We start from the raw sequence: 23,301 nt of genomic DNA, 5'->3' as shown, positions 1-23,301 counted from the left end.
CTCCTGATTGACACATATGGCTTGGATAAGAATTCTAGATATCTGTCTCTTCTTTTCTCGCTTCCTAATTTCTTTGATTGTGAGAGTCTCCTGCTATCGATTTAAAGGTTTTACGTTTTTGGTAAAGTTACTGTATTATTCCATGGTTATTGAAAGTGCTGGTACTCAAATTCCTTGCCAAAATTAAACTAAAAAAGATGGAATCTGACCTTTTGCTGGTATTTAGATTGCATCAGTTGGAGTTGTTGTTTCTGCCTGACTTCAGCCTCTGATTGGCTTCCACCTATGGAAAAAAAGTCAAAATGTGAAACATGAATATTAAGCTGAAATGTCAGCCTTCAAAGACTAATTAATACATGATAAGTCTACACTGAATTTCTTTAACATTTTCATATCCCTGGAAATAAGGATATAACCAGTTTTCTTGCTAAGACATTAGAGAATGGTAATTTCTTAAAAGAGAAACAGAGCTGGACAGAATATGGTGCCATATTCCTGAAAGAAGAGGACAATCCCACTAAGGTTTTCAGTTATGTAGGTATTCAAGTCTTTACTTAGACTGAAATTATACCTGAAGGTCCATGCTTAATAATAATACTGCCTGTCTTAGAAATTCTAGAACATTCCTCCTGCTTGAGTACAACCATTTCTTAACCTACTACGGATGATGATCGGTGATGCTTTGTTTTTCTTCTTTTGACTCTAATGCCTCATATTCTAGTAGCAAAGTGCAGGAAATCCTCAGGAGTCTTGCCACTAGACAAATACATAGTCTTTATAACCCAGTTTTTTAAAATTACAATGGGACTATTTTAGTTAGTAACTGATTGTCAATCCATACTATTTATTATCCTTTCTTTAGGTATTCAAGAGAAAAATACGGATGTTAGATTATCTGCCTGTTCTCTCCTAAACCTCTAATAATTTGGGGACAGAAATCCTTGCAGCTTGACAATCATCTAAGAATTGCCGCTTAGGGATTTCTCAGTGTTTATGCAAGCTTGGTATGTGTATTATAAAAATTCCTTTGAAATAATTCTCTGGTGCTTTGGTCACTAAAAGTGTCAGTTCTCGGCAAGATTCATTTGCACAGAAGAAGCATTAAAACAATTTGCATTCACTGTAGTTTTTGTAATTGAACTGATAAAAACACCATAGAGACATTTCTTCTGAGTCCCAAAAGATATATAAGACCTATTTGGTTTGGGCCCTTCAGTCTCTGTTGTGGGGAATTGGGGAATGGGAAAGAAACAGTGAGGCCTACTGAAGCTTTTATCTAATGTTACAGCCACTGTCAGTATCTCCGGGAATTATTCCAATATTCTAAAGGGTAGAGGAATAGGGGAGGAGTTGAGAATTAATAGAAATAAAGAAGGTCAGATGCCTACGAATTTGAAGGTTTTGTTCAAAACTCTTCTCAAAGTTTAATGCATTCTAGACTTTTCTTTTTTACCCCCAGCCTCTTCCCATGCATAGAACCTTGACCATTCCTAGATATATCATTAACAGAAAGCTACAATGAGACTCGTGCTCATATTGGCTAAGGTCCCAAGATAATAGGCAACAACTACTGCAAATTCTAAAGTGAGGGGCCTGGCTCCCTCAGCAGGATCTGCAAGGGGGTAACTGAAAAACAGTTTGGGGAACCTTAACTAGCAACCACCTTCAGCCTATAAAAGAGGTTGGATAGGTCAAAGGAAGGTAGAAATCAGAGGAAAGAAGACTTTGCAGATTCCATTTTCTCTGTGTATTTGGGGAAGAAGGAACAGTCACGTCAAGATGAGTCAAAGCGGTTTAATGAAAATCACTTGGAGAACTCAATCTGCGTGCCTAAGAGACTGAAGTACCTAGTGGACCTGTACCTAGAAAAGTCAAAGCCTACACACACCTGGCTGCTATTAGGTGGCTACTCAGGTCATCAAGAGGTGGCTGCATGGCAAAGAGTCTGTACTCCCAGAGTTTGGGGGAAGAAAGGATGCATAAGTGTCTCCTATGCTCCCAATCTGGGATGTCATGAAAGAGAACGCCAATCTAAAGCCATCTTAAAGGACTTGGCCATGTGGGCCACCTGGAGGAATAATGGAGCCCTACAAAGATGTCTACCTAGTTAAGAGCCAATGGTGAAGCCAAGCACGCCAGCAGGAAAGTATGTCAGGGAAATCCAGTGAGGGATGAATGGTAGGCAAGGGGACTCTGAAAAACTCCAAGAACCCCAGGGTGAGAATGCACAGTAAGGATTCACCAAGACTTTCAGAAACCAGGACCTGTGCAGTACAGATCCTACCTCTCTTATCTCTCTCTCCTCCTTTGACCCAGAAGGGGTCAGAATCTGGGAACAGAGGAGTCAACAGAGAAAAATTCAGCCATGTCCCAATTCCTTTGCTAGTTTTCTACCCAGAATAGGCCTGGGCTGGAGCAGGGAAGAAGCTTTAATCTCCATTAGTAACAGAGTTTTGATTAGTACCTGGGACTGAACATTAATTACTAAATGACACTGTTTAATGCCTAGAATTAGCTGGATAGCTTTCATTTGAAAAAGACCAAAAAGATCTAATTTCATCCAAAGAGCATGGGAAAAACTAGTCCCACGTAGTCGGTTTGAGGGGGTCCATTAGGAAAGACAAAGCTGTTTCTTGGTCATACCCCTCGAATGTGGCTTATTCAGCATAAAGGTGACACTTGAGATTAACCCCTTTCATGAAATACAGTGGAATGATGGTGATAATACCATTACTTTCACCCATTAAGTGATTTCCAAATTAGTTTATTTTAACCTATATCCTGGAAAAACTACTTTTCTAAAACTATTGCGACAGTAAGTAGCCCCTGACTCTAAGGCATTGGTATTAACTGAATCTGTGGGAACAGTGTATCCAGACCTTTCAGTTCTCAGATGCTGCTGGAAGAGAAAAGAGAAGAAAGGACATGAATGATTCCCATTAGGTGGCATCCCTGTTGAATGATTCAAACACCAGGCAAAGGCAGCCCACACAATTCATCACACTAGCATGCGCTCTAGAGGCCCAAAGGTCTCTCTGTCTGTAGAATGAAAACACAGGTGGTGTTCTTTTTATACCTACCACCGGGTCCCCAGCTCATTCTCATCTTAGTTTTAGAATTGAATCGCCATTCATTTTTTTCCCCATTAGCATTTAATACTGTCAGGATTAATATGCTTGTACTAGCTTTTACTCCCCTCTTGCCTAGTGCTATGACAAGGCATATGCAACGCCCCAGGTAAGCTTTCTTCAGAGCTGATCATCTAAGAGGCTCTAAATTATTCGGCAATTAAGCCATCACTTTATTCCCACATAACTGTGGCATCATACGTTTGCTTCTTGCAGAAGATCAGAAACCATAACATACCTGCCTACCTAAGAGTTTCAGTTTTAAATGCATTCCATTCCAAGCAGCACAGTGACCCAAAAACCTATTACATGCGTCCAAAGACAAGTATAGGCAAAGCAGTATCAGGTTCCCTGGGTGGCTCCGTGCTCCCCGATTCAGGCACTTGCTGGGTTACCTAACCGCCTTGGCTCCAGGTTAACGGGCTTCGCTCCATGTTGCTCCTTCCATTTCTCAAGACTCTGTAGCTCTTGCTCAGCAACTAAACCAGGTGAGAAATGTCAAATCATCAATTATTAGAATGTGAAAAGGAAACAGGTCGCTTGAAAGCCTAAGGAACAAACATCAGAGGGCAATTAACTACATGCAAGCACAAGTGGACAAAATATCCAGGAAAGGAAGCCGCCCCTTGGAGTCACCCTGGGCTCGCCCCTCCCCCTCGCCCAGGCACTTCATCTCCAAGTATGAACTGAAGGTTCAGATTTGAGGGAAAAAAAAAAAAAAAAAAACCTGAACTCCTACTAAAATAAAGGAGTTTAGTTTTTCCTCTCATTCTGGCGTTTTTAAAACCCTACATCAAATTAATTTTTTTAATTTCCTCTAGAGAATGTGTGCAAAACAAGAACACTCTTATGTCGATAAGTACTCTTCACACACAGTAAACATATCCCCAGAGAATTCTGATGCCCATATTAACTGTATTTTAAAGTCCCCCAAGCTTACTGCAACTAGGAGCAGTGAGGGTTCGTGGGTTCCTTGTGCTGGATACCACCAGGCAGAAAGCCTCCTCTTGGTGGAGCGGTGCTATTTCCCCAAATATACCCTCTATGTGACAGCAGGGGGCGCCAAAGATACTAATACCGTCTTCCAGGGCACGTCTGAATCTACCCCTTAGACCTGATTGTTTCAAATGTCCATATATGGTAGTTTTTAACTATTAAAGAATAGAGAAAAAAAAAACAAAACTTCTGAAACATCCCAAAATTCCAGACCACACTAAGGCTTAAATTCCTGGAAAGTATTTAAATCAAAAGCTTGTAAAATGCTTAAAATCCTTAAAATCTTTTAAGCATTCCTCTGATTACCTGCGGCAGTACCCACAATCACTCTGCATAGTTGTGATAATTGTATTCAGCACTGATGCAGGTGTACCACCCAGGGTGCTACCTGTCTCCTGGAGACCCAAGTCTCTAATTTAGGGACCTGCCTTCCTGTTGTGGCTGTAGGTCCATTCTCAGCCACAATATTAAATTTCCTACCAAGATCTAATAAAGGAGAGCACAGAACATCAGGGCTAGCCCCACAGTTTGACTTGAACAAGCCTCATAACTTCTTTGTGAACTAGTGGAACTTCAGTTCTCCATCCACCTCTAAGGTATAATGCTGTAGCTTTAAATGCCAGCATTTCTTTTACCATACAATTTCAGCCAAATATGTTACACACCCACTAGGTAAAAGAAACACAAAAATGAGTAAGGTGTAGTCCCTGCCCTCAAACAGGTTGTAATCTTACAAGGAAACTGAGGTACACAAATAAAAACAGCTTAGGGTAGACTCTGATACTTACAAAATTATGGGAGCACAAAGTTAAAGAAAAATTCTATTAAGAAGGGATGGGGCAGGACAGATCAAGAAAGGGACAAATTAGGTCATGATCTGTTTCATATATAATTCATCTGCTCCACAAGTGTTCCTAGTCCTGTAAAAGTATCTGCACTCAGCCCAATTTCCTGGGAATTAGATAGATTTATTGGCAATAGATGTGAAAAAGTTTAGGCCAATGGAAATCTTAGATTTACAATTGCACTATGAGTTCTGCTATTAACATAGAGAAACAAATTTAGAAGCACCAACAATAGAATAATTTTAAAAGGTACAATTAAAGCAGCTAAAGTTAAAAAAGAAAAAAAAAACTTGATAAGATCTAGTAAGTCTATACAAATGAGAAAATAATACTACAAACCTAAGTAAACTAATCCTACTCTATAAGAAGATGAGAAGAATTCTGAATGTTGATTGAATAAATATACGTACTCCTTTGTATCTGATTTCTTCGGTTTTCATTTGGTGCTATCACAGTATATGCGCCTGGGCTGGAATGAAGAGAAAAACATTGATTACCACGAGAAACTACTAATGCATATAAACCTCCAGACAGTCTTCCTGCTCATATATTTATGATCGTCACCACCAAATAGGTACCATGGAAGATAGTCTTCTTAAGACCCAGCTCTGTTCTCTGGGAGCGTACAATCTAGTTGACAAAGTAAAACAAATGCACATGGCCAAATATGGAAATATAAAGCAGCTGGTGAAGACAGACAGTGACTGCCTCACAGTTGGCTCTTGGTAAACTGTCTTTGTAGGGATCCATTGTTCTTCCTGGTGGCATTTGTGGGAAAGCCCCTTTGAAAGGGCTTTAGATGGGCATTCTCTGCCATTGTGACCCACACTGGGGGTACAGAAAACACTCCTGCATTCTTTATTCCTGCCACCTGGAAATATAGGCCATTTGCAAAGCAGCCACCTTCTCTTCATGACCCATCTGAGCGGTCGTCTGGCCATAATCTTATGCTTTGGGGCTTTGACTCTTCCAGGCATGGGTCCACTAGGTCCCCTGTTCTCCTGGGGACACAGGTAGGACATAATCAGAGAAGGATCCTTGAAACATTTTAATTCATGGGGTGGGGATCTGGGAAGACTTCATTTAAGCAAAAATACGCAACACTGAGATACCAGGAAGCTGTGAAAATATTGTGAGCTTTTGAGGACCCAGAAACTTGACTGATCTGTACACACCCAGCCTCTGGCACGATACCTGGCACAAAGTAGCTGCTTGATGAATGTGGGCTGAACTAAAATGAAATGATGCCACAGACCCAGTCTGTAAATCTGGGCGGCGGCGGGGGGGTTGCTCTTCTTTGAGATGATGCATGTAGTCCCACAAGAGCACAAATCCTTCACAGAGCAGAAATCTAGGGTGGCAACAGATTGCAGCATATGTGTGCGTCCAGTTTTAGGGGAAATGCATTGGATAAACACTATCATCTTATAAATGTAGGATTTAAACCAAAACACACCCCAGATATGCTTAGAATTCTGTCTCTTCAACACAGAATGTACAATTTCAAAGGACAAATTAGCAAAGATTGAACAGTAGAGGCCAAAGTGCTGATTAACAGAAGTCATTTCTTCCTTATCTCATTATTTTCCTAGCAGCAAGACTTCAGCCTGCTTCAAACCGGGCTTTAATTTTAGACTTGTAAATGGGAAGTGTACAACCACCTTTGCATGCAAATGGGGCTGCAAGATGCCCAATTACCTAATGTATATCAGCAGACGTTGCATTTGTAGCCTCACCATGCATACGACATTATGAATACAAAATTAGGAGGCTGCTACTGGAAATTAATCCCTTGTCCATTGTATATTCTTTGTTCACCTTAGAACTATTTTTCACTCCTCAATTGCCAGCACTTCATAGGAGCTTGGGAGCTGCAATTCTGTTGGTAATAGCTGCACACTTGAATATGATGCAGTGGTGAGCCGTTGTACAGAGCCTTAAAGATGAAACACAGGTACTGGATTTAAATGCCAGCCGTGACATGACTGCATAATCCTCAATGTCCACGAACATTATGATACAGAGCTTCTCGCCATACCAGGGATTTGACTCTACAAAGATCAGTAGTTCTCAAACTTCAGCATGCCTCAGAATCACCTGCAGGGTCTATTGAAGTGCAAAGTTCCTGATTCAGGAGGTCTGAGGTGGGGTTGAAGAACTTGCATTTTTAACTGTTCCCGGGGAATGTCCCTGTTCTCACACTGTGCGAACCATTGCTCTAGATCAATCAAGTTATCCTTGAACCCTTGGACTTAAGGGAATTTAGGGATTAAATCCCTGATAAAGACAGACATTAAATCATCTGCCAAAGGTCATGAGGTTAATTAAGTGATGGTGCTTAGACTCAAACCCGGGACTTTTGTCTTAGACCAATTGCGCATCTGCTGCTAACTCTTCTGTTCAATACAGAAAGCATACAGTATGATTGTCATTTATCACCACCCTCTTGATAGACTTCCAGGGTCATCTACTTAACTACAGCACCTATTTATGGACTTGTGTTAAGGGGCTTTTGAAGAGTGAGGGGAAATATGAAAAAACAGACACCAACCACTTTAACGGAGCTTAGGCTTTAGTTTGGAACAATTTATGAAGCCACAGGAGCACCCCACAAGAATACCCAAACAAGGGGCGCCTGGGTGGCTCAGTCGTTAAGTGTCTGCCTTCGGCTCAGGTCATGATCCCAGGGTCCTGGGATTGAGCCCCACATCGGGCTCCCTGCTCTGCAGGAAGCCTGCTTCTCCCTCTCCCACTCCCCCTGCTTGTGTTCCCTCTCTCGCTCTCTCTGTCAAATAAATAAAATCTTAAAAAAAAAAAAAAGAATACCCAAACAAATGTCAAAGTAGGATGATGTTAAGTAGAGATCCAAGGTAGGGGAGCATCACAGAGGCCCCAGGGGTGTAGAAATCTTTAGAGAAGTATAGCAAGCTGAAGTTTAAAAGATAGGATCCCAAAGGGCAAAAGAAGTGTTTCTTTGGTAGGACTTTACTAACAGCTGCTTCAAAGAAAATTTTCCAAGTTCCACAGGCCTCCCGTATGCAAATTTTGTGAAAGATTTGGAAAGAAACATCAATCCGTTTGTAAAAGATCTTACTCTACAATATCTCATCTGGAGACGTTTAAGTCCAATAACATCATACCACAATCTTTAGTTTTAGGACGAGAACTGCAGTCAATCTATTGCAATACGTGTAGCCTACAAGTATCCAGACACAGTGCAGGACCATGAAAAGAGGGAAAGATTTATCCAACCCTAAATTCAGAGCCTTTTAAATGAAAGCATTTTAACATAACCCCAGGCTCAAGGACAGAGGTCCCAGGAATAAATGTTTCATGTTAGAGAATTCCTTAGCAACCTTCTTAGTAACATTTTCTTGGTTGAACATACCAAATCTGAAACATAATATTCAGAAGAAAGCATGGCAAGTAATTGAGCTTCTATTCCTCAGACTTGCTACATAGGAAGAGGAGCCTACATCTGACGATCTTTTTTTTTTTTTTTTTTATCATGTGGCAGAAGTAAGGCCTTGGTAGATACAAATATTCATCCCTCCTCTCCTCTCTTGCTCTTGACATGAATAACAAGTATAATTTATTCATGTTTTCAGCCAATTAGTTTCCACCCACAGCAAAGGCCTCTGCTGTTTTAACCTGCATGTCTTCCCTTTCAACAATCTGACTCTCAAAGATGCTAATCTAGACAAGCCCAACCTACCTATATTTAGTATTCTGGGCATTTCCTGATTAAGCAACATTCAAGTCACTGAAATAAATGTATATCTTTGAAAATGAGTTTCCTTAATTACCTCATTGAAATTTAATGAAATATCACAATTTGTAAGATTATTTTCATTTTCCAACAGCACACATCCATGAGACATACTAAGGGAGAATATATAAAGAATAGTGCAAGAAAATGTGTTCCTGCACCATAAAAAATAAATATATAAAAGAAAAATATATGTAAGGAATGTTTTTCCTGTGAGGTCTCTCCTGAGCTACACAACTGCTTCTGTCATGTCCATTCTTGCACAATTTTTACAACGTGTCATCAATAAGCACTTTATGAAAAAATGTTATGCTGAAGTTATGAAAAATATCTTGGCTGGCTAAAAGTATTACATAAATATATCCCCTGGTGTGTACAAACTGCAGCAGATGTAATTTAAATTTCTAATTAGGAACAACAGTGGTTTGACTGAAAAAGAAACGTAGTCAAGAGCAAAAATTCAGAAAGAGGTAGAAGATTAAGTAACAAATAGATCTTTCCAAGCAGAATAGTAGACATGTAGTCTACCATCCTACAAAAAAAAAAAAAAATTAGTTTGAGATTTTCATAGTTCAAGAAAATCTTAACCTTGCATGAACTTGAAAAACAAGGATTTTTTGGTTAATCAAAAGCACTGGATAGAAATTTATTTTCTAGCTATGGCTTTCCATATTGGTTTTTGTTTTGTGACCTTAATATGGGCATCTGAAGCTTAGTGCTTTTAGCCAAATTATAAGTCAAAACTTTTGAGGCATTCAGGTTGCCAAAAGTTCTTTTATAAACAGACCATATTCCCAAGAAAAACAAAAAATGACAAGATCAGGCTGAGTAAATCATCCTTAACCACTAAACCTATTACACCAACTCTGACCCAGCACTCCACAACTCCATTGTGGAAGGGCTCATGGATTCTCTTTGGTCTCAGAACCTGCAGAGTCCAAAACATTGTCTACACATCCAAGAGGCTGATGTGAAGCAGGTCAGTTCTTTAATTCACAGCTTCTGTTGGACAGTTGAATAGATCCCCAGAGGGCTGAAGAGACACCCAGGGAGAAAAGATAAACAAGGGATCACAGGTCATCAGTACCTTTGTCCATAGGATAACTTCATGGAAAGTCTAAAGAGGTATATACACACACACATCCATCCATCCCAGTACCCCTATGTAGGCTCATGACTTAGTGAGATGTGGTAAATTTATGCAAATTAGAAAAATGTGCCCCTTCTTTCAGGTGGAGGTAACTCTACACTAGGCCACATGGTTTCGCATGTATTTCAGCTCCAAATTATCACTTGCAAACTAACTTTAACCTAACAAGCTACCCTTAGCCTGTTACTGTTTCATAGATACTGGCAAAAGCCATGAGACCCCTGGGTCAGAAACTCAGACTTTATTACTCATGGCACAGCACACAGCATGAGCATCAGTGTATTTATGTCTGCTCTCTCCCACCCCATGTCTTTTGGAGGTAACATGATAGATGCTGCACACACAGCATGTTTGCATGGCAGCTGAGGAACACAGCTGAGGAATCCACTCTTTTTACAGCAGGTAGTAAGCAAGCCTGGTCTTCATTCTGGGGAAAGCTTACCTCATCTCTCAAGGTTCCCAGCTACATAACAACCTTGAGGAATAGTCCAGATGAAAAAATGTCTGGTGTGCTGTCTTGGCACACCCAGCAAGACATACAAGGGTGGAAGAGGCCCAAGCAGGACTGTCTTCCAACAAGAGAATATTCAGGATAAACACTCTTTTAAGAATAGCTTAGTGATAAGGAAATTTGCATTTGCATAAAAACCACATATTTACCAATGGTTGTACATTTTCTTTATATATATGTGTGTGTGTATATATATATATATATATATATACATGTATTTATTTGTGAGAGCGAGCGAGAGAGAGAGAGCGCACACACAAGTGGTAGGGAGGGGAAGAGGGAGAGAGAGAGAAGCAGGCTCCCTGCTGAGCAAGAAGCCCCATGTGGGGCTCGATCTCAGGACCCTGAGATCATGACCTGAGCCGAAGGCAGATGCTTAACTGACTGAGCCATCCAGGTGTCCCCATTTTCTATTATTATTATTAATAGACTAAGATCTGTTTATGTCCACGTCTTAAGCATTGCTCCTCAAGATTATCTGTAACTTAAAGGACAAAACCAGAAATATAAGGTATGAGGGATTTATATCTAAATCTCTGCATAGAACATTTAAAAACAAAATTCATCTTTTATTTCTGATTTAGATTTTGAAAGAAACATGCTTATACATGAAAATGCACAAAAATATATTTTTTAAATATTGAAAAGTCGCTCGTAATCCCACCCCTCAGAGATCACAATTACTTTTTTTTTAGTATTTTATTTATTTGATAGAGAGCAGAAGCAGGGGAAGCAGCAGGCAGAGGGAGAGGGAGAAGCAGGCTCCCCGCGGAGCAGGGACCCTGATGCAGGGCTCAATCCCAAGACCCTGAGCCAAAGGCAGATGCTTCACCAACTGAGCCACCCAGGGACCCCCACGATTACTTTTATTTGAGTGAATTTCAGTCCAATCTATATTCTGTACCTATTATTACACAGCCGCAATCATATCTTAAGTCCAATTTTATGTCTTCAGTTATAAGTGATTTTCCCAACTATTCATGTAACAAGCTTGATATTAAAGGGCTATATAATACTTCAGAACATGGATGCAGCATAATATAACCTCTCACTTAACTATTTCAGTTGTTTCAATTGTTCAGTATTATAAACAATCCTGCAGGATGTACAAAGCATAAAATAAAGCTTTGTGCAGAATATTATCCAGAAGATAACTCTAATAGTCCTCTAAAATCAATACTCTGAACAGGAATGTGGACTACATTTAAGTTTTTCTTCCTTAGATATCCCATTTGCATTTCTGAAATCCCAGAAACAGTTTGAATGATTAATGTCTGCTCTTATGTTTGACTCTCCTCAATTCTCAAACTAGGAAAGATGCTGACTCTACCCATTCATTTTCACCTTCTCCTTCTAATGGCACCTTTATATTATTCAGGTTGACAATGTACCCAATTAAAAGACTACAGTCCACAACCTTTTTCATAGCTAGGTATGACCATGTTATTAAGTTTGGGAAATTGAAATGTAAGTGGAAGTGATATAGAAGGATTTCTAGGAAAGCTCCTTCAAATGGAGACAGAGAGAAAAGCCTTTTCTGTTGCTTTCCAATCTTCGTGGAAGACTGAAGTGGTAGCTGGTGCTCAAGCAGCTATCTTGGTCAATGAGGCAACCTGAATACAGAAGACATGTATCAGAAATGGCAGAACAGAAGGACAAAAGCCATCTGGTGCCCTGTGACTATAAAACCACCACATTAGTGGTAATCTATTGCCAAGCTGCCTGGTTTTAAACCTTAATTCTGTTATTTTCTAACTACAGTTTTGAGCAACTTACTAGTTTTTCTATTTTTTCACCTGTGAAATGGGGATAACAGCTATCTACATCTTAGAGTACAGATACAAAGTCCTTAGAACAATGCTAGAAAATAAATGTTCTGTTATGGTTGCTTGCTATTTGTACTACATCACCCAGAGACTAACTACCTTCAGACTTATTTCATAGGTGAGAAACAAATAAAGCCATCTATGCTTAAGATACCTATTTGCAGATATCTATTATATGTAATTGTAATATGAGAATTATGTATAACATACATATATGTCACCTCTTTCACCATATGTAATAAAACCTAGCCCGAAATCACAGTACATCTCCTTTTTCATGCTGTGACTGAATTTCTTTGCTCCATCTTCTTCCACAATGTATGCGATTTAGTTTTTTTAATTGTCTTTTTACAACTCTGGTTCTGGCATTGTTCTCTAACATCCATATCTTAGTTCCTGATTCTTTTCTTTGATCTGTGTCTTAGGAGTAATAAGAACCACTGCATGAAACAAAGCGGTGTTGATAAATAGTTCATTAAAGATTAGCAAATAGTCATCTGCAAAAGTAACATGGTTCTGAGCCCAGGTTTTTTCCCTAAATTATTTATTGAGCTATAATATACTTAGGACAAACTGTACAAATCTTAAGCATACAGCTCCATGACAAACTTCCTTTTAATTTCTCCAGATTCCAAAAGAATAAAGGAAAAGAGAGGCACAATGAACTTTAGAATATGATCTGAAATTACTTTGTCCCCAATTTTTTATCTTAAAATTTAAGCCTACAAGCAAAATTAAAATATTAGTAAAATGAAAACCCATATACTATTTACCTATATTTACCAATTGGTAAATGGTTGGCCACACTTCCTTCACTTTCCTCATCTTTGTTTTTTCTGAATTATATGAAAGTAAGCTGCAGTCAGTAACATAACCCTGAACACGTCAGCATGTATCTCTTAAGGAAGAAAGACATTTCCAGGGCACCTGGGTGGCTCAGTGGTTAAGCATCTGCCTTCGGCTCGGGTCATGATCTCAAGGTCCTGGGACCGAACCCCGCATCGGGCTCCCTGCTCCGCTGGGAGTCTGCTTCTCCCTCTGCCACTCCCCCTGCTTGTGTTCCCTTTGTCATTGTGTCTCTCTGTGTCAAATAAATAAATAAAATCTTAAAAAAAAAAAAAGAACAAAGACATTCCCCTACTTACAGGTTTAAAAAAAAAAACTATCACACCCAAGGGAATTAATATTAATATATATTTATTCTATATTCAAATTTCTAAATGGTTCCAATGTTTAGAATATTCTTCCCTACCCCCACCGCATCCTGGATCCAATCACAGATTACACCTGCCTGTTGTTTGACCCGTCTCTATAGACTTCAATGATCCAGGACCATTTCCTTGACTTTTTCCTACCTTTCATGACTTATATTTCTGGAAAGTCCAGGTGTGATGGTTAATTTCTGTCTCAGCTTGACCTGGCAAGAGGGTACCCTGGCTAGACGTGATTTCTGGGTGCGTCTGTGAGGATGTTTCTGAAAAATGTAAGCATTTGAATCCATGGTCTGAGTAAAGCAGGTGGCCCTTCCCATTGTGGGTGGGCATCATCCAATCCACTGATGGGCTCAGCAAAACAAGGAAGGCAGAGGAAGGTTGAAACCAATGTTGACCTGATTGGCTGACCTGAGACATCAATCTTCTGCCCTTGGTGCTCCTGGTTCTTGGGCCTCCACACTTAGAAGGGAATGTACACCATGGGCTCTCCTGCTTTTAGGTTTTGGAGCTACACACTGGCTTTCTTAGGTCTCTAGCTTGCAGATGACAGATCATGGGACTTCCCAGCCTTCATAATTATGTGAGCCAATACCTTATAGCCTTATAATAAATTTCTTTATATATATATATATGAAATAATCTCTTTATATATAAAAATATGTTATATGTTATATATTTATATAATTCTAAAATGATTTATAATATATATTACAAAATATTATATATATTTATTACAATCTCTTTATAATATGTACTTTTATATATGCACATATATTATAAATTAGATTATATATATACAAATATATATTGTATATATTTGTATCTATATACAAATATATAATCTCTTAGTTCTGTTTCTCTGGAGAACCCTGACCAATACACCAGGTAAATTTTTTTTTTTTTAAGAATTTATTTATTTGACAGAGAGAGACAGCGAGAGAGGGAACACAAGCAGGAGGAGTGGAGAGGGAGAAGCAGGCTTCCTACGGAGCAGGAAGCCCGACACAGGGCTCGATCCCAGGACCCTGGGACCATGACCTGAGCCGAAGGCAGACACCTAACAACTGAGCCACCCAGGCGCCCCACCAGGTAAATTGCCTTATAGAATTTATAGAACACCTCACAATCTGGATTTGAGAAAATGATTTATTCGTGATTAGATGTTCAGGTCAAATATTTTGGGGAAGAGTACCACGTAAAAGATATTATCCAAAAGTCCACTGTTAGAACAAGAGTTGTTTCCTTGCACAGTTAAATAATAAACCAATGTGAAAACAGTATCTTCCTATAGGATAGTGAGCAATCACACTTTAAAATAAAGATTAGAAAAAGAACATATCTTCTCCTGCCTGTCACCTTCTACTGGCAATAGAAATCAAAAAGTGTAATGGCTCTAAGACTTTCTACTTGGCACAAAGAATCAACGAGCACATTTACACTTTAAAAATAAAGATGTCTTCCTATCAAACTATTTGAAGTGTTTATTTCTAAGGATTTGAATTGCAGGGGACTTTTACTTTCTGTATTACTTTTGTAATGTTTGAGTTTTTATAAAAGCAGATATAACCTTACTTTTACAATCGGGGAAAATATTCTGAAGATTTTTAATGAGGAAATATTTAAAATAAAGACTTCAAGCAGGGGCTCAGGTTTTCTTACAAGATTAGGTAGCACAGGATTTCCACTCTCTCTGGTGCCACAGTAAAACAGACACTGGGCCATACTAGCCCTTGAGTTTTAATGATGATCAATATCTTTAGTTTTTCTATAGGACTTTAATGGATTGCCTTTTAAGTGTTCATATTTGGGGGGGGAATTACAAACATTACAGAACAAAGGAAGATCATCATTAGCTGATTCTCTGATATAGAACAGACCCTTCAGTTGCAGTCTTCTCCCTTTGATGATTTTTTTCCTGTTAAGCTTTTGTTTCAGATTCAAATAGATTCTGAATAGATGCAATTAACCTTAACAATATGTATAAACTTACAGCACTCTACTGACTTTGAATTAAATAACCTTATTGTGTAATTGAACTAAGTTTCTTTTTTCTCATTTCTGCTATGCCTCTACTGATTATTATAGGTATTATGTTTTTTCATGCTTTCATCATCCTGTTGATTTATTGTTTCACTGTTTCAGCTGTCAAAGACTTTTTGAGAAATGCCCACTCATTTTTGATATTGTATTTGAGCAAAAATGATTGCTCCCTAAGACTTGGCAGACTGCAAATGCATTCCATACAGAGGAGTGAAATCTAGCACAGAAAAGTTGGAAATTCATTCTAAACAGAACCATAATTTCTACTCTCCTGTATAAACAGGAAGATAAATTGGATCTAAGCAAACCAAAATGTCTTTTCTTTCCATCTACTCCAGCAATCTCTTCTGCCATGCACAGAGCTATGTTTTTTCACACCATACATGTAACCCACTAATGGGTCATAAAACCAACTTAATGGGTTTATTTTTAATGAATGAGAGTAGAAAATGTCAGAGTGCATCACACACAGTAAGGGTGAGAGTTGTGAATTTTTTTTATATAAACTCATATATACCCACACATGTCCAATATCATGAATGTCAAATGAATTGCTTACTCTGGCCTATGGTCAGAAGTCTGAAACATCACCAGGAGGCGGGATGTTGTTTAAGTTGCTCATAAACAGGGATGGTGAGGGGATGGTGAGAGAATTGTTCAAATGCAAGCCCGCCAAACCATCATTTAAGAAAAGCAGCAGAGACAAGAGAATCCCCACAGAAACTTGACTCTTGTAAATTACTTCCCTATCCAAAGAATTTTAAAGCTGTAAATGTCACATCACTGTTTCTGTAGCATCACTCCCTTTAGCCTATAGAATTTCTATTTTCTTGATGTAAAAATATGACGATTGATGGGAACTTAGCCAGCTATACTACCACTTTCTACCTCCAGCTCCATCTCATTTCAGGATCTAGACTTTGGTGGATAGACTTAGGTTGGAGTGCTGGTTCTATCATTTAAAAAAAGCCCTGAGACCTTGGGAAATTATTTAATCTCTCAAGACTCAGTTTCTTCAACTGTAAAGTGGCCAAGTGTTTATTGTGATGAGAAAAAGGAATTATATGACATGTGTAGTACAAGGTCTAGCACATGGTTAAGAGTCCAAGATGTAAGAGTTCCAGCTATTAATTGTTATTTTGGTTTTATTCTCTCGGGGTACCCAGTTTGACTATTCAAGGTCACAAGTAATTTACTTTAAGCTACTACAGTATTGGCATGCTTTGCCACATTTTTTGTTTCAAAAATAAGTCAAATAGGCAGAGTTCTACTGATTAGGCTGCTAGTAGAATATAGTAATCACTGAGACACCTAACAAGCTCATCGAGCCATATAATTATCATTAAGAGTTAAATACTATCTGTATTTTACAAACTTTCTGAATGCTTATGAGCCTTGTCTGAAGATTGAGTTATAGTCCTCTAATGAATAGCCATCTATATTAAGCTGTCAAGAAGATTACTCATCAGAATCAATCATAGATTTTTCTCTTCCTATGTACTATTATTTCATAGCATTAAAAGGAAATTCGTCATTATTCAGCTCACTAGCCCCAGGGAGGAGCGATAGCCCGATGCTTTCATGCCATTTAACATCTATGGCAAAAGCTTATTTTCTCACACTCATATGAGGATTCAGAAGAGGGGCACTGCAGTGAAAAAGAAATAGTGAAAGCAGTTCTTATAGGCTGTCATAAGTTTGTAAAAACTTGCACTTAATTTAAGACTATTTTATGTGGCTAGTTTGGATTGAAATGAGGTGAGTCAAGAATGACCTAAGAAGTTTTTGATGATCTGTCTTGGACATAAGACATTATACTTCAGGACTCAGAATATAGTCAACGATTATTAGATAGTGATGTTCACAAAAATTGAACACTATAACTTAATGATTATGTTATCATATATTCCACTTTATATCCCACCTTCTATGTATAAAACACTTAATACTAATGTAACACAGTGTTCTTGAAGAGGAAAAGAGAGAAATCGGGAACTGGCCATTAATAAGTGGTCTGACCAAGCCATCTTTATTCTCCCTTCACTGTCCCTTGAGACTTCGAGGATGAAGGGAAAGAAAAGTATCAGTTACCAGGGTTATTCCCTTCCCTGGAGCACAGCAAACTGGGAAAAGTTTTGAAGATTGAGTAGGGAAATAAGGAAACTGGAGCCCCAAAGGGAGGAAATAAGAAAAAGGAGTGGGTTTCCCCAGTACAGTTACGTAGCACTTCAACAGATGTAGTGTCTAAGCTATTGTAATCAGGGGTCTGGTGTATCTAAAAGGCTGTGTCGGTTTGGGTTCTCCAAAAAGAAGACATCAAGACAGGATCAGACACGTAAGAAGTTTATTGGGAAGAATGCTTGTGAAGGACCAAAGGGGAATGAGCAGGGGTAGGCCATGAAAGCCTTAAGAACAACAGCGGATGTGATACCTATGAAAGCAGATTGAGGAGGGGAATTGAGTGGGAAAAGCCTCTGTACAACTCTGAGAAAATCTTAAATACGTCAACGGGGAATCTTCTGGTAAAAGTTGCCCATTAGAGGAGTCCCACCTGGGCCAGGAATAGGCTGACACTACCACCTTGGAATGTTCAGACACTGGCTGGAAGAATGCAGAATCAGCGTGCTCCCAGAACAAAGGGTATAATGGACAAAGGGGTTGCAGCTGGGACTGTCAGTGGACTATGCTTCCCACAGTAAGTTCTTTTGAAGGAGATCTGGAGAGCAAGTTTCCCTGGCTGCCACAGAGGCAATATAAACTCCTGTGGCATCACAAAAATATAAAAACTTAGTCTTTGTCCCTGGTTCCTGGCCCAGAACTCCAAAAATCCTTGGGATTCCAAGTGATAAGAGTGTTGATTGTATGCTAATGAGATGACCCCAGAATGCTCTAAGATGGAAGCTATTTGCCAGGAAAACCAACCGTATGCTTAGAGGGTTACAATGTTCAGGTCTGCCCCTCTGACAGCTCTGGGGAGGGGAGAGGAGCTAGAGATTGAGTTCATTGATGAACTCAGTGGCCAATGCTTTAAATCAGTTACGCCTGTGTAATGAAGCTGGAATAAATATTCTTGAATAAGGACTGAGGACCTTCTAGATTGGTGAGCACATCAAAGTGCTGAGAGGGTGGCCCACCCAGACAGGGTATGGCAGTTCTGGGCAACACCCCACCCCCATAGCTTGCCCTATGCATCTCTTCTATTTCGCTATTCCTAAGTTGTAATCGTAAGTATAGGAGTTTCCATGATTTCTGTGATTCGTGCTAATGAATTATCAAACTGGGGGAGGAGAGGTCATGGAAACACCCACATTTGTAGTCAGCCAGGCAGAAGTGTGGGTAGTTTGGGGACCCCATTTGTGGCTGGTGTTTGAAACAGGGGCAATCTTGAGAGACTGGGCCCTAATCCATGGGGTCTGTGCTAACTCTGGGTAGTGTCTGAACTGAAGTGAAGTTGGTTGGTGTTGGAATAATGTATGATGTCAGCAAAAAACACACAACTCCCAATTATCCTGTTGATTGCAGCTCGAACATCACTTCTTGGGAACACTTCTCAGGCTCCCAAGACTAGCTCAGACTCTGGTTTTCCTTTATAGTGTATATGAAGAGTCATTCCTGTAATTATCTAATCACTGTCTGCCCCATCAATTAGACTATAAGCTACCTAAGGGCTTATCTTCTGTTGAGTAGTTATTTGTTCCTAAATTTTTAATTAAATATCCAGAGCTAGAGATCCTCTTATATGGTTCTTGTGAGGCCGGAAAGAGACAATATATACAATGCACTTTCATATACTAAGCATTTCATGTGTTTGCTATTATTATTGCCCATCTTTAAGTCTCTTCAGTTCTTAGTGTACAGTAGGCTGCAAATATGTTAATTTATATACAAATTCAGTTCATCTGATGTAAACTGTATAGCAAAATTCCACATTACAGGTTCATTTTTAGAATATCTTTTTATTTCCTTTAAACAGCATCAAGCTAAAGGACCACTTCCAGGTATGATTATAGGCTAGCCTCTGAATGAAATGAACCCTGTGTTGCTATCACAGATAAGAACCTGTTGCCCAGAATTGGCTAAAGTCAGGTGAAAACCCCCTTCCAGAAAAACCCATGCTTTATTCTTATATTTATCTAGATATTATAGAAGTGAGTGAGATATTTACCAAAAAAAAAAAATCAAAATATTGAAAGGGAAAGTGTTACTTTGGATTTGAAGTATATATGAGCTTTTTTCTCTTTAAATCTGTGTAGATGGCTTATAATATTTAGGGACAAGAGAAAAATCACCAACTAAAAATAATTGGGAAAGCCTATATGAATTAGCACTTATAATTACTTAAATCCAAATATAGTCAGAACACAGCCTTGCCTTAGAGTCTATTAGAGATTCTCAGAAGTCATTTTAAATTGTAAAAGATTGCCTTAAAATCTCTATTTATATTTATATGTAAGTAGGTGTTTTAAATCAGTGTATTTTTACAAGGTACAAACACTCCACTTCAGGGTGACAGCATGGCACTTGATCAGTAAACATTTGTTAAGTGAATTCAAGGCTATCAGCACCCAACACTTACTGGACATTTCCTTTCCGCTAGGCATGACACTACATTTTATGCATACACATATGCAAAAACAACGAAACCCTAAGAGATGGGTATTATATCATTTTAAGTAATGAGGAAACTAAGGCATAAAGTAGTTAAGCACCATATTGATGCTCAGAGAGCAATTAATGGTAGAATTTAGAATGTGGACCCAAGTGCGTCTGTCCTCAAAGCCCATGCTCCCATGCCTACACTGGCACTTCCCTAATGAATTAATGGAAGGATGCACCCAATACAAGGTTATATCTCAATCCTTTATCATCTAAATAAGCTCATATTGAAAGTGAACAAATGAAGCTTATTAAGCACTTAATACTTCCTTTTTCTTTATTTCCCATCAGAAAATGCTGTAATTCCTCTCCAAAAATTAAAAAAAATGAATAAATTAAACTCCTTTTTAAGGTGTTATTTATTTATTTGAGAGAGAGAAAGACAGAGATAGTGAGAGAGAGCACGAGCAGGGAGGAGAGGGAGAGGCAGGCTCCCCACTGGGCAGGGAGCCCAACGTGGGACTCTCCCAGGACCTTGGGATCATGACCTGAGCCAAAAGCAGATGCTTAACCAACTGAGCCACCCAGGTGTCCCAAATTAAACCCCCTTCTTAATGGCTTTAGTGTATGTGTGAATTTTACTAAGATGTTATTTACCAGGCAACAATTTTCCTTGGTTTTCCAGTTCCATTAAAGGAGACAAGTGGGAATAAACAGTAAATAGAAGTGATTAATGGAGATGTAAGAATTCAGAGTGGTCCAAACAGGATCTTAGATATTCAACACCTAAAAGGGATGGGGCGCCTGGGTGGCTCAGTCAAGCGTCTGCCTTCAGCTCAGGTCATGATCCCAGGGTCCTGGGATCAAGCCCCGCATTGGGCTCCCTGCTCAGTGGGAAGCCTGCTTTTCCCTCTCCCACTCCCCGTTTGTGTTCTCTCTCTCGCTGTCTCTTTCTGTCAAAAATAAATAAAATCTTTAAAAAATAAAAATAAACACCTAAAAGGGAATGTCTCTTATAATGCTCTACTTATTGCAACTGGTTCACATTTTAAAAATAAATAAATAGGGGCACCTGGGTGGCTCAGATGGTTAAGTATTTGACTTTTAGTTTCAGCTTAGTTCATGATCTCAGGGTTCTGGGATCAAGTCCCACATCGGGCTCCACACTCAATGTGGAATCTGCTTGAGACTTTCTCTCCCTCTCCCTGCCCTTCTCTCTCTCTCTCTCTCTCTCAAATAAATCTTTTATAAATAAATAAGTCAGTTCCAGGAAAACTAACTGAACTCTCCCATGTGCACTCTAATGGTCTATTAGCAAATCTTAAAAATCACAAAATGCGAATGCAGTGAGGTCTTCAGGTATTGAGTTCTGGACAATTAATTAGAAAACTGCCCCTTTCTGAGCAATTTCATCCAGCAAGATTCTGGGGTAATTTACAATCAAATAAAAACAGATAGATGCAACCACTAATATTTATGAGTTGTTAAGAGCTTGCAACTAAAGGGTTATATCCAAGCAGATGCTCTTTAATAGAACAAAAAGACATAAAGAGTGTTCATCATCATGAGACTGTATGCCCATGATCTCTACTACATTAAATGCTACAGCTTACTGAGATGTAGATTACTTGAAATTAATGAATGTCTATTGTAGCAAGACACCTCTCATTCTGCAAAGGAGAGAAATGAAGCAATCTCCAACTGAAATCATCTGGCTCACCCACCCCATCTAAGGGTAACCCTAAGCTGAATAATATTAAAAGCCCAATACTTATGAATTCTTTCAAAAGTTAAGGATGAAAGAAAATCTACTGTTTACCGGTCCTAAGGTCAAATACGGTTCCTTAGCAACCAGCATGTCTTTCGTGTGACTGGGAGTTGATGGAAAGGGGGGAAATGAAAATGAAACCACCAGGACAATTACAATTCACAGAGGCAGGGCTTCGAAAGCACTGTGTATGTACACCATACTATTGTGTTAAAGAAGTTCCTTCCATTGGGAAGAAAGAGGATCCCTGACAAGGCATAGCAAAATGTTTTGGGGTACCAACTGGAGACCCTGAACCGAAGACCAAGATAAAAGTTACCTGTAACGGTTCTTGCATAGAGAACCTACCCACGCCAGGACAGGAAACCCTGTAGCCACTCTCGACCTCACCCAGCCTCACGGCTCTGGTCCTAAGAGGTGGTTTATCTGGCAACTTTGTTGAGATGCAAGCGTGCTCCCAGAGGCAGCATTTGGACCCTCTACCCCCTAACACATTCCTCTCCGCCCCTACCCTGGCATCATTTAGGGCCCGGATTTTTTAAGACAAGAAGGAAAATAATTTTTTCATACTAGTTAAAGAGTGTGAGTTCTGGAGGTATCTGGAAAGTAGTAAGAAGCTCAGCGATTTCTACATACATCTTTTCAATCCTGTAGCCAGTCACAAGAGTCAAGAAAGCAGTGTTCTTGAAAGGAACTGGAGCTCAGACATTTAGTAAAGACCCGCAGACTGGCACGCTCAATTTATAAGGTAATAATTCCTGAAGGCTTTTGTGTAGGCAAATAAAGCTGCAGTCTCTCAAAAACCCACTTACTGGGCCCCTGTGGTTTCAAATTCCAATGATCAAGAGAGTGCTTGTGAGTATGTTTGAGGTTTGGGCTCCCGCCCCCGAAACAGGTTGTTAAGTACTTACAGCCACTGACCCGCGAGCCCGGGGCTCTCCTGCGCAGGGCTCTGGGGCGCCGCCTCCACCCCGCGTCTGGGACCTTGCAGCCTTCCTGGCTCCGGGTGCCGCCCAGGGGGGTCCTGGGCCGGACGGGGGGCGGGAGAGGCGCCGAGCCCGGAGCCCACCACCCGAGTGCGGGTGAACATAGCTCTGAGTCCGCGGGTCCCGGGCGCCCACTGCGGGAGGGATGCGGGCTGGGACTCTTAGCGAGTCCAAGATGCGATTCCGAAGGGCAGGGGCAGCGGTTTTAACAGCTTGAGTTTCGATTTCCCGCTACCAGCTGCAGCTGCGCCCGCCCCAAAGGACTTCCCCATTGACGCTCTCTTCAGGCGCCCTCTGACCTTATCCCCGGTAACAGCTCCCGCTGCGCCGCCCCGGCCCCGGGTGCGGAGTGGAGCTGGCTTGGCCGCTCTCAGTGAGTCGGTTTAAGGTCCCATAACCACCTTAGAGCATAGTAAAGAGAACTGTCATCAGCCGCCGACACCTTGTGAGCGAGCAGCAGGGAACGAGAATC

The 23,301-nt window shown here is 39.9% G+C and overlaps 1 protein-coding gene and 1 long non-coding RNA gene across 5 annotated transcripts in view; both read right to left on the bottom strand.

The window, feature by feature from the left end:
- EPSTI1 (epithelial stromal interaction 1) overlaps nt 1–23,054 on the bottom strand; it is a 94,929-nt gene extending 71,875 nt beyond the window's left edge. For 2 of the 4 annotated variants that reach the window (XM_028103666.2, XM_028103672.2), the window contains exons 1-4: nt 22,755–23,053; nt 5,380–5,438; nt 3,524–3,607; nt 210–283 (exon numbers count right to left, since the gene is read on the bottom strand). In XM_028103666.2, coding sequence (XP_027959467.1) covers nt 210–283; nt 3,524–3,607; nt 5,380–5,438; nt 22,755–22,933 — 396 coding nt within the window. In that variant the 5' untranslated portion in view covers nt 22,934–23,053. Of the gene's footprint in view, nt 1–209; nt 284–3,523; nt 3,608–5,379; nt 5,439–22,754 lie in introns of all 4 variants that reach the window. The other 2 variants (XM_028103657.2, XM_028103650.2) reach the window with 2 other exon arrangements.
- Nucleotides 11,818–14,047, bottom strand: LOC114209583 (uncharacterized). The gene is made up of 2 exons (XR_003609365.2): nt 13,581–14,047; nt 11,818–12,012 (listed from the first exon to the last, which is right to left on the bottom strand). It is a non-coding gene; the product is annotated as an uncharacterized LOC114209583 (long non-coding RNA).
- Nucleotides 23,055–23,301: the final 247 nt, after the last annotated feature.

This window comes from Eumetopias jubatus, unplaced genomic scaffold, assembly GCF_037043125.1.
Source record: "Eumetopias jubatus isolate StellerSeaLion01/CBP00866 unplaced genomic scaffold, mEumJub1_p1.0 scaffold_3, whole genome shotgun sequence".
Taxonomy (NCBI): domain Eukaryota; kingdom Metazoa; phylum Chordata; class Mammalia; order Carnivora; family Otariidae; genus Eumetopias; species Eumetopias jubatus.
This window is presented reverse-complemented; position numbering and strand designations above follow the sequence as displayed.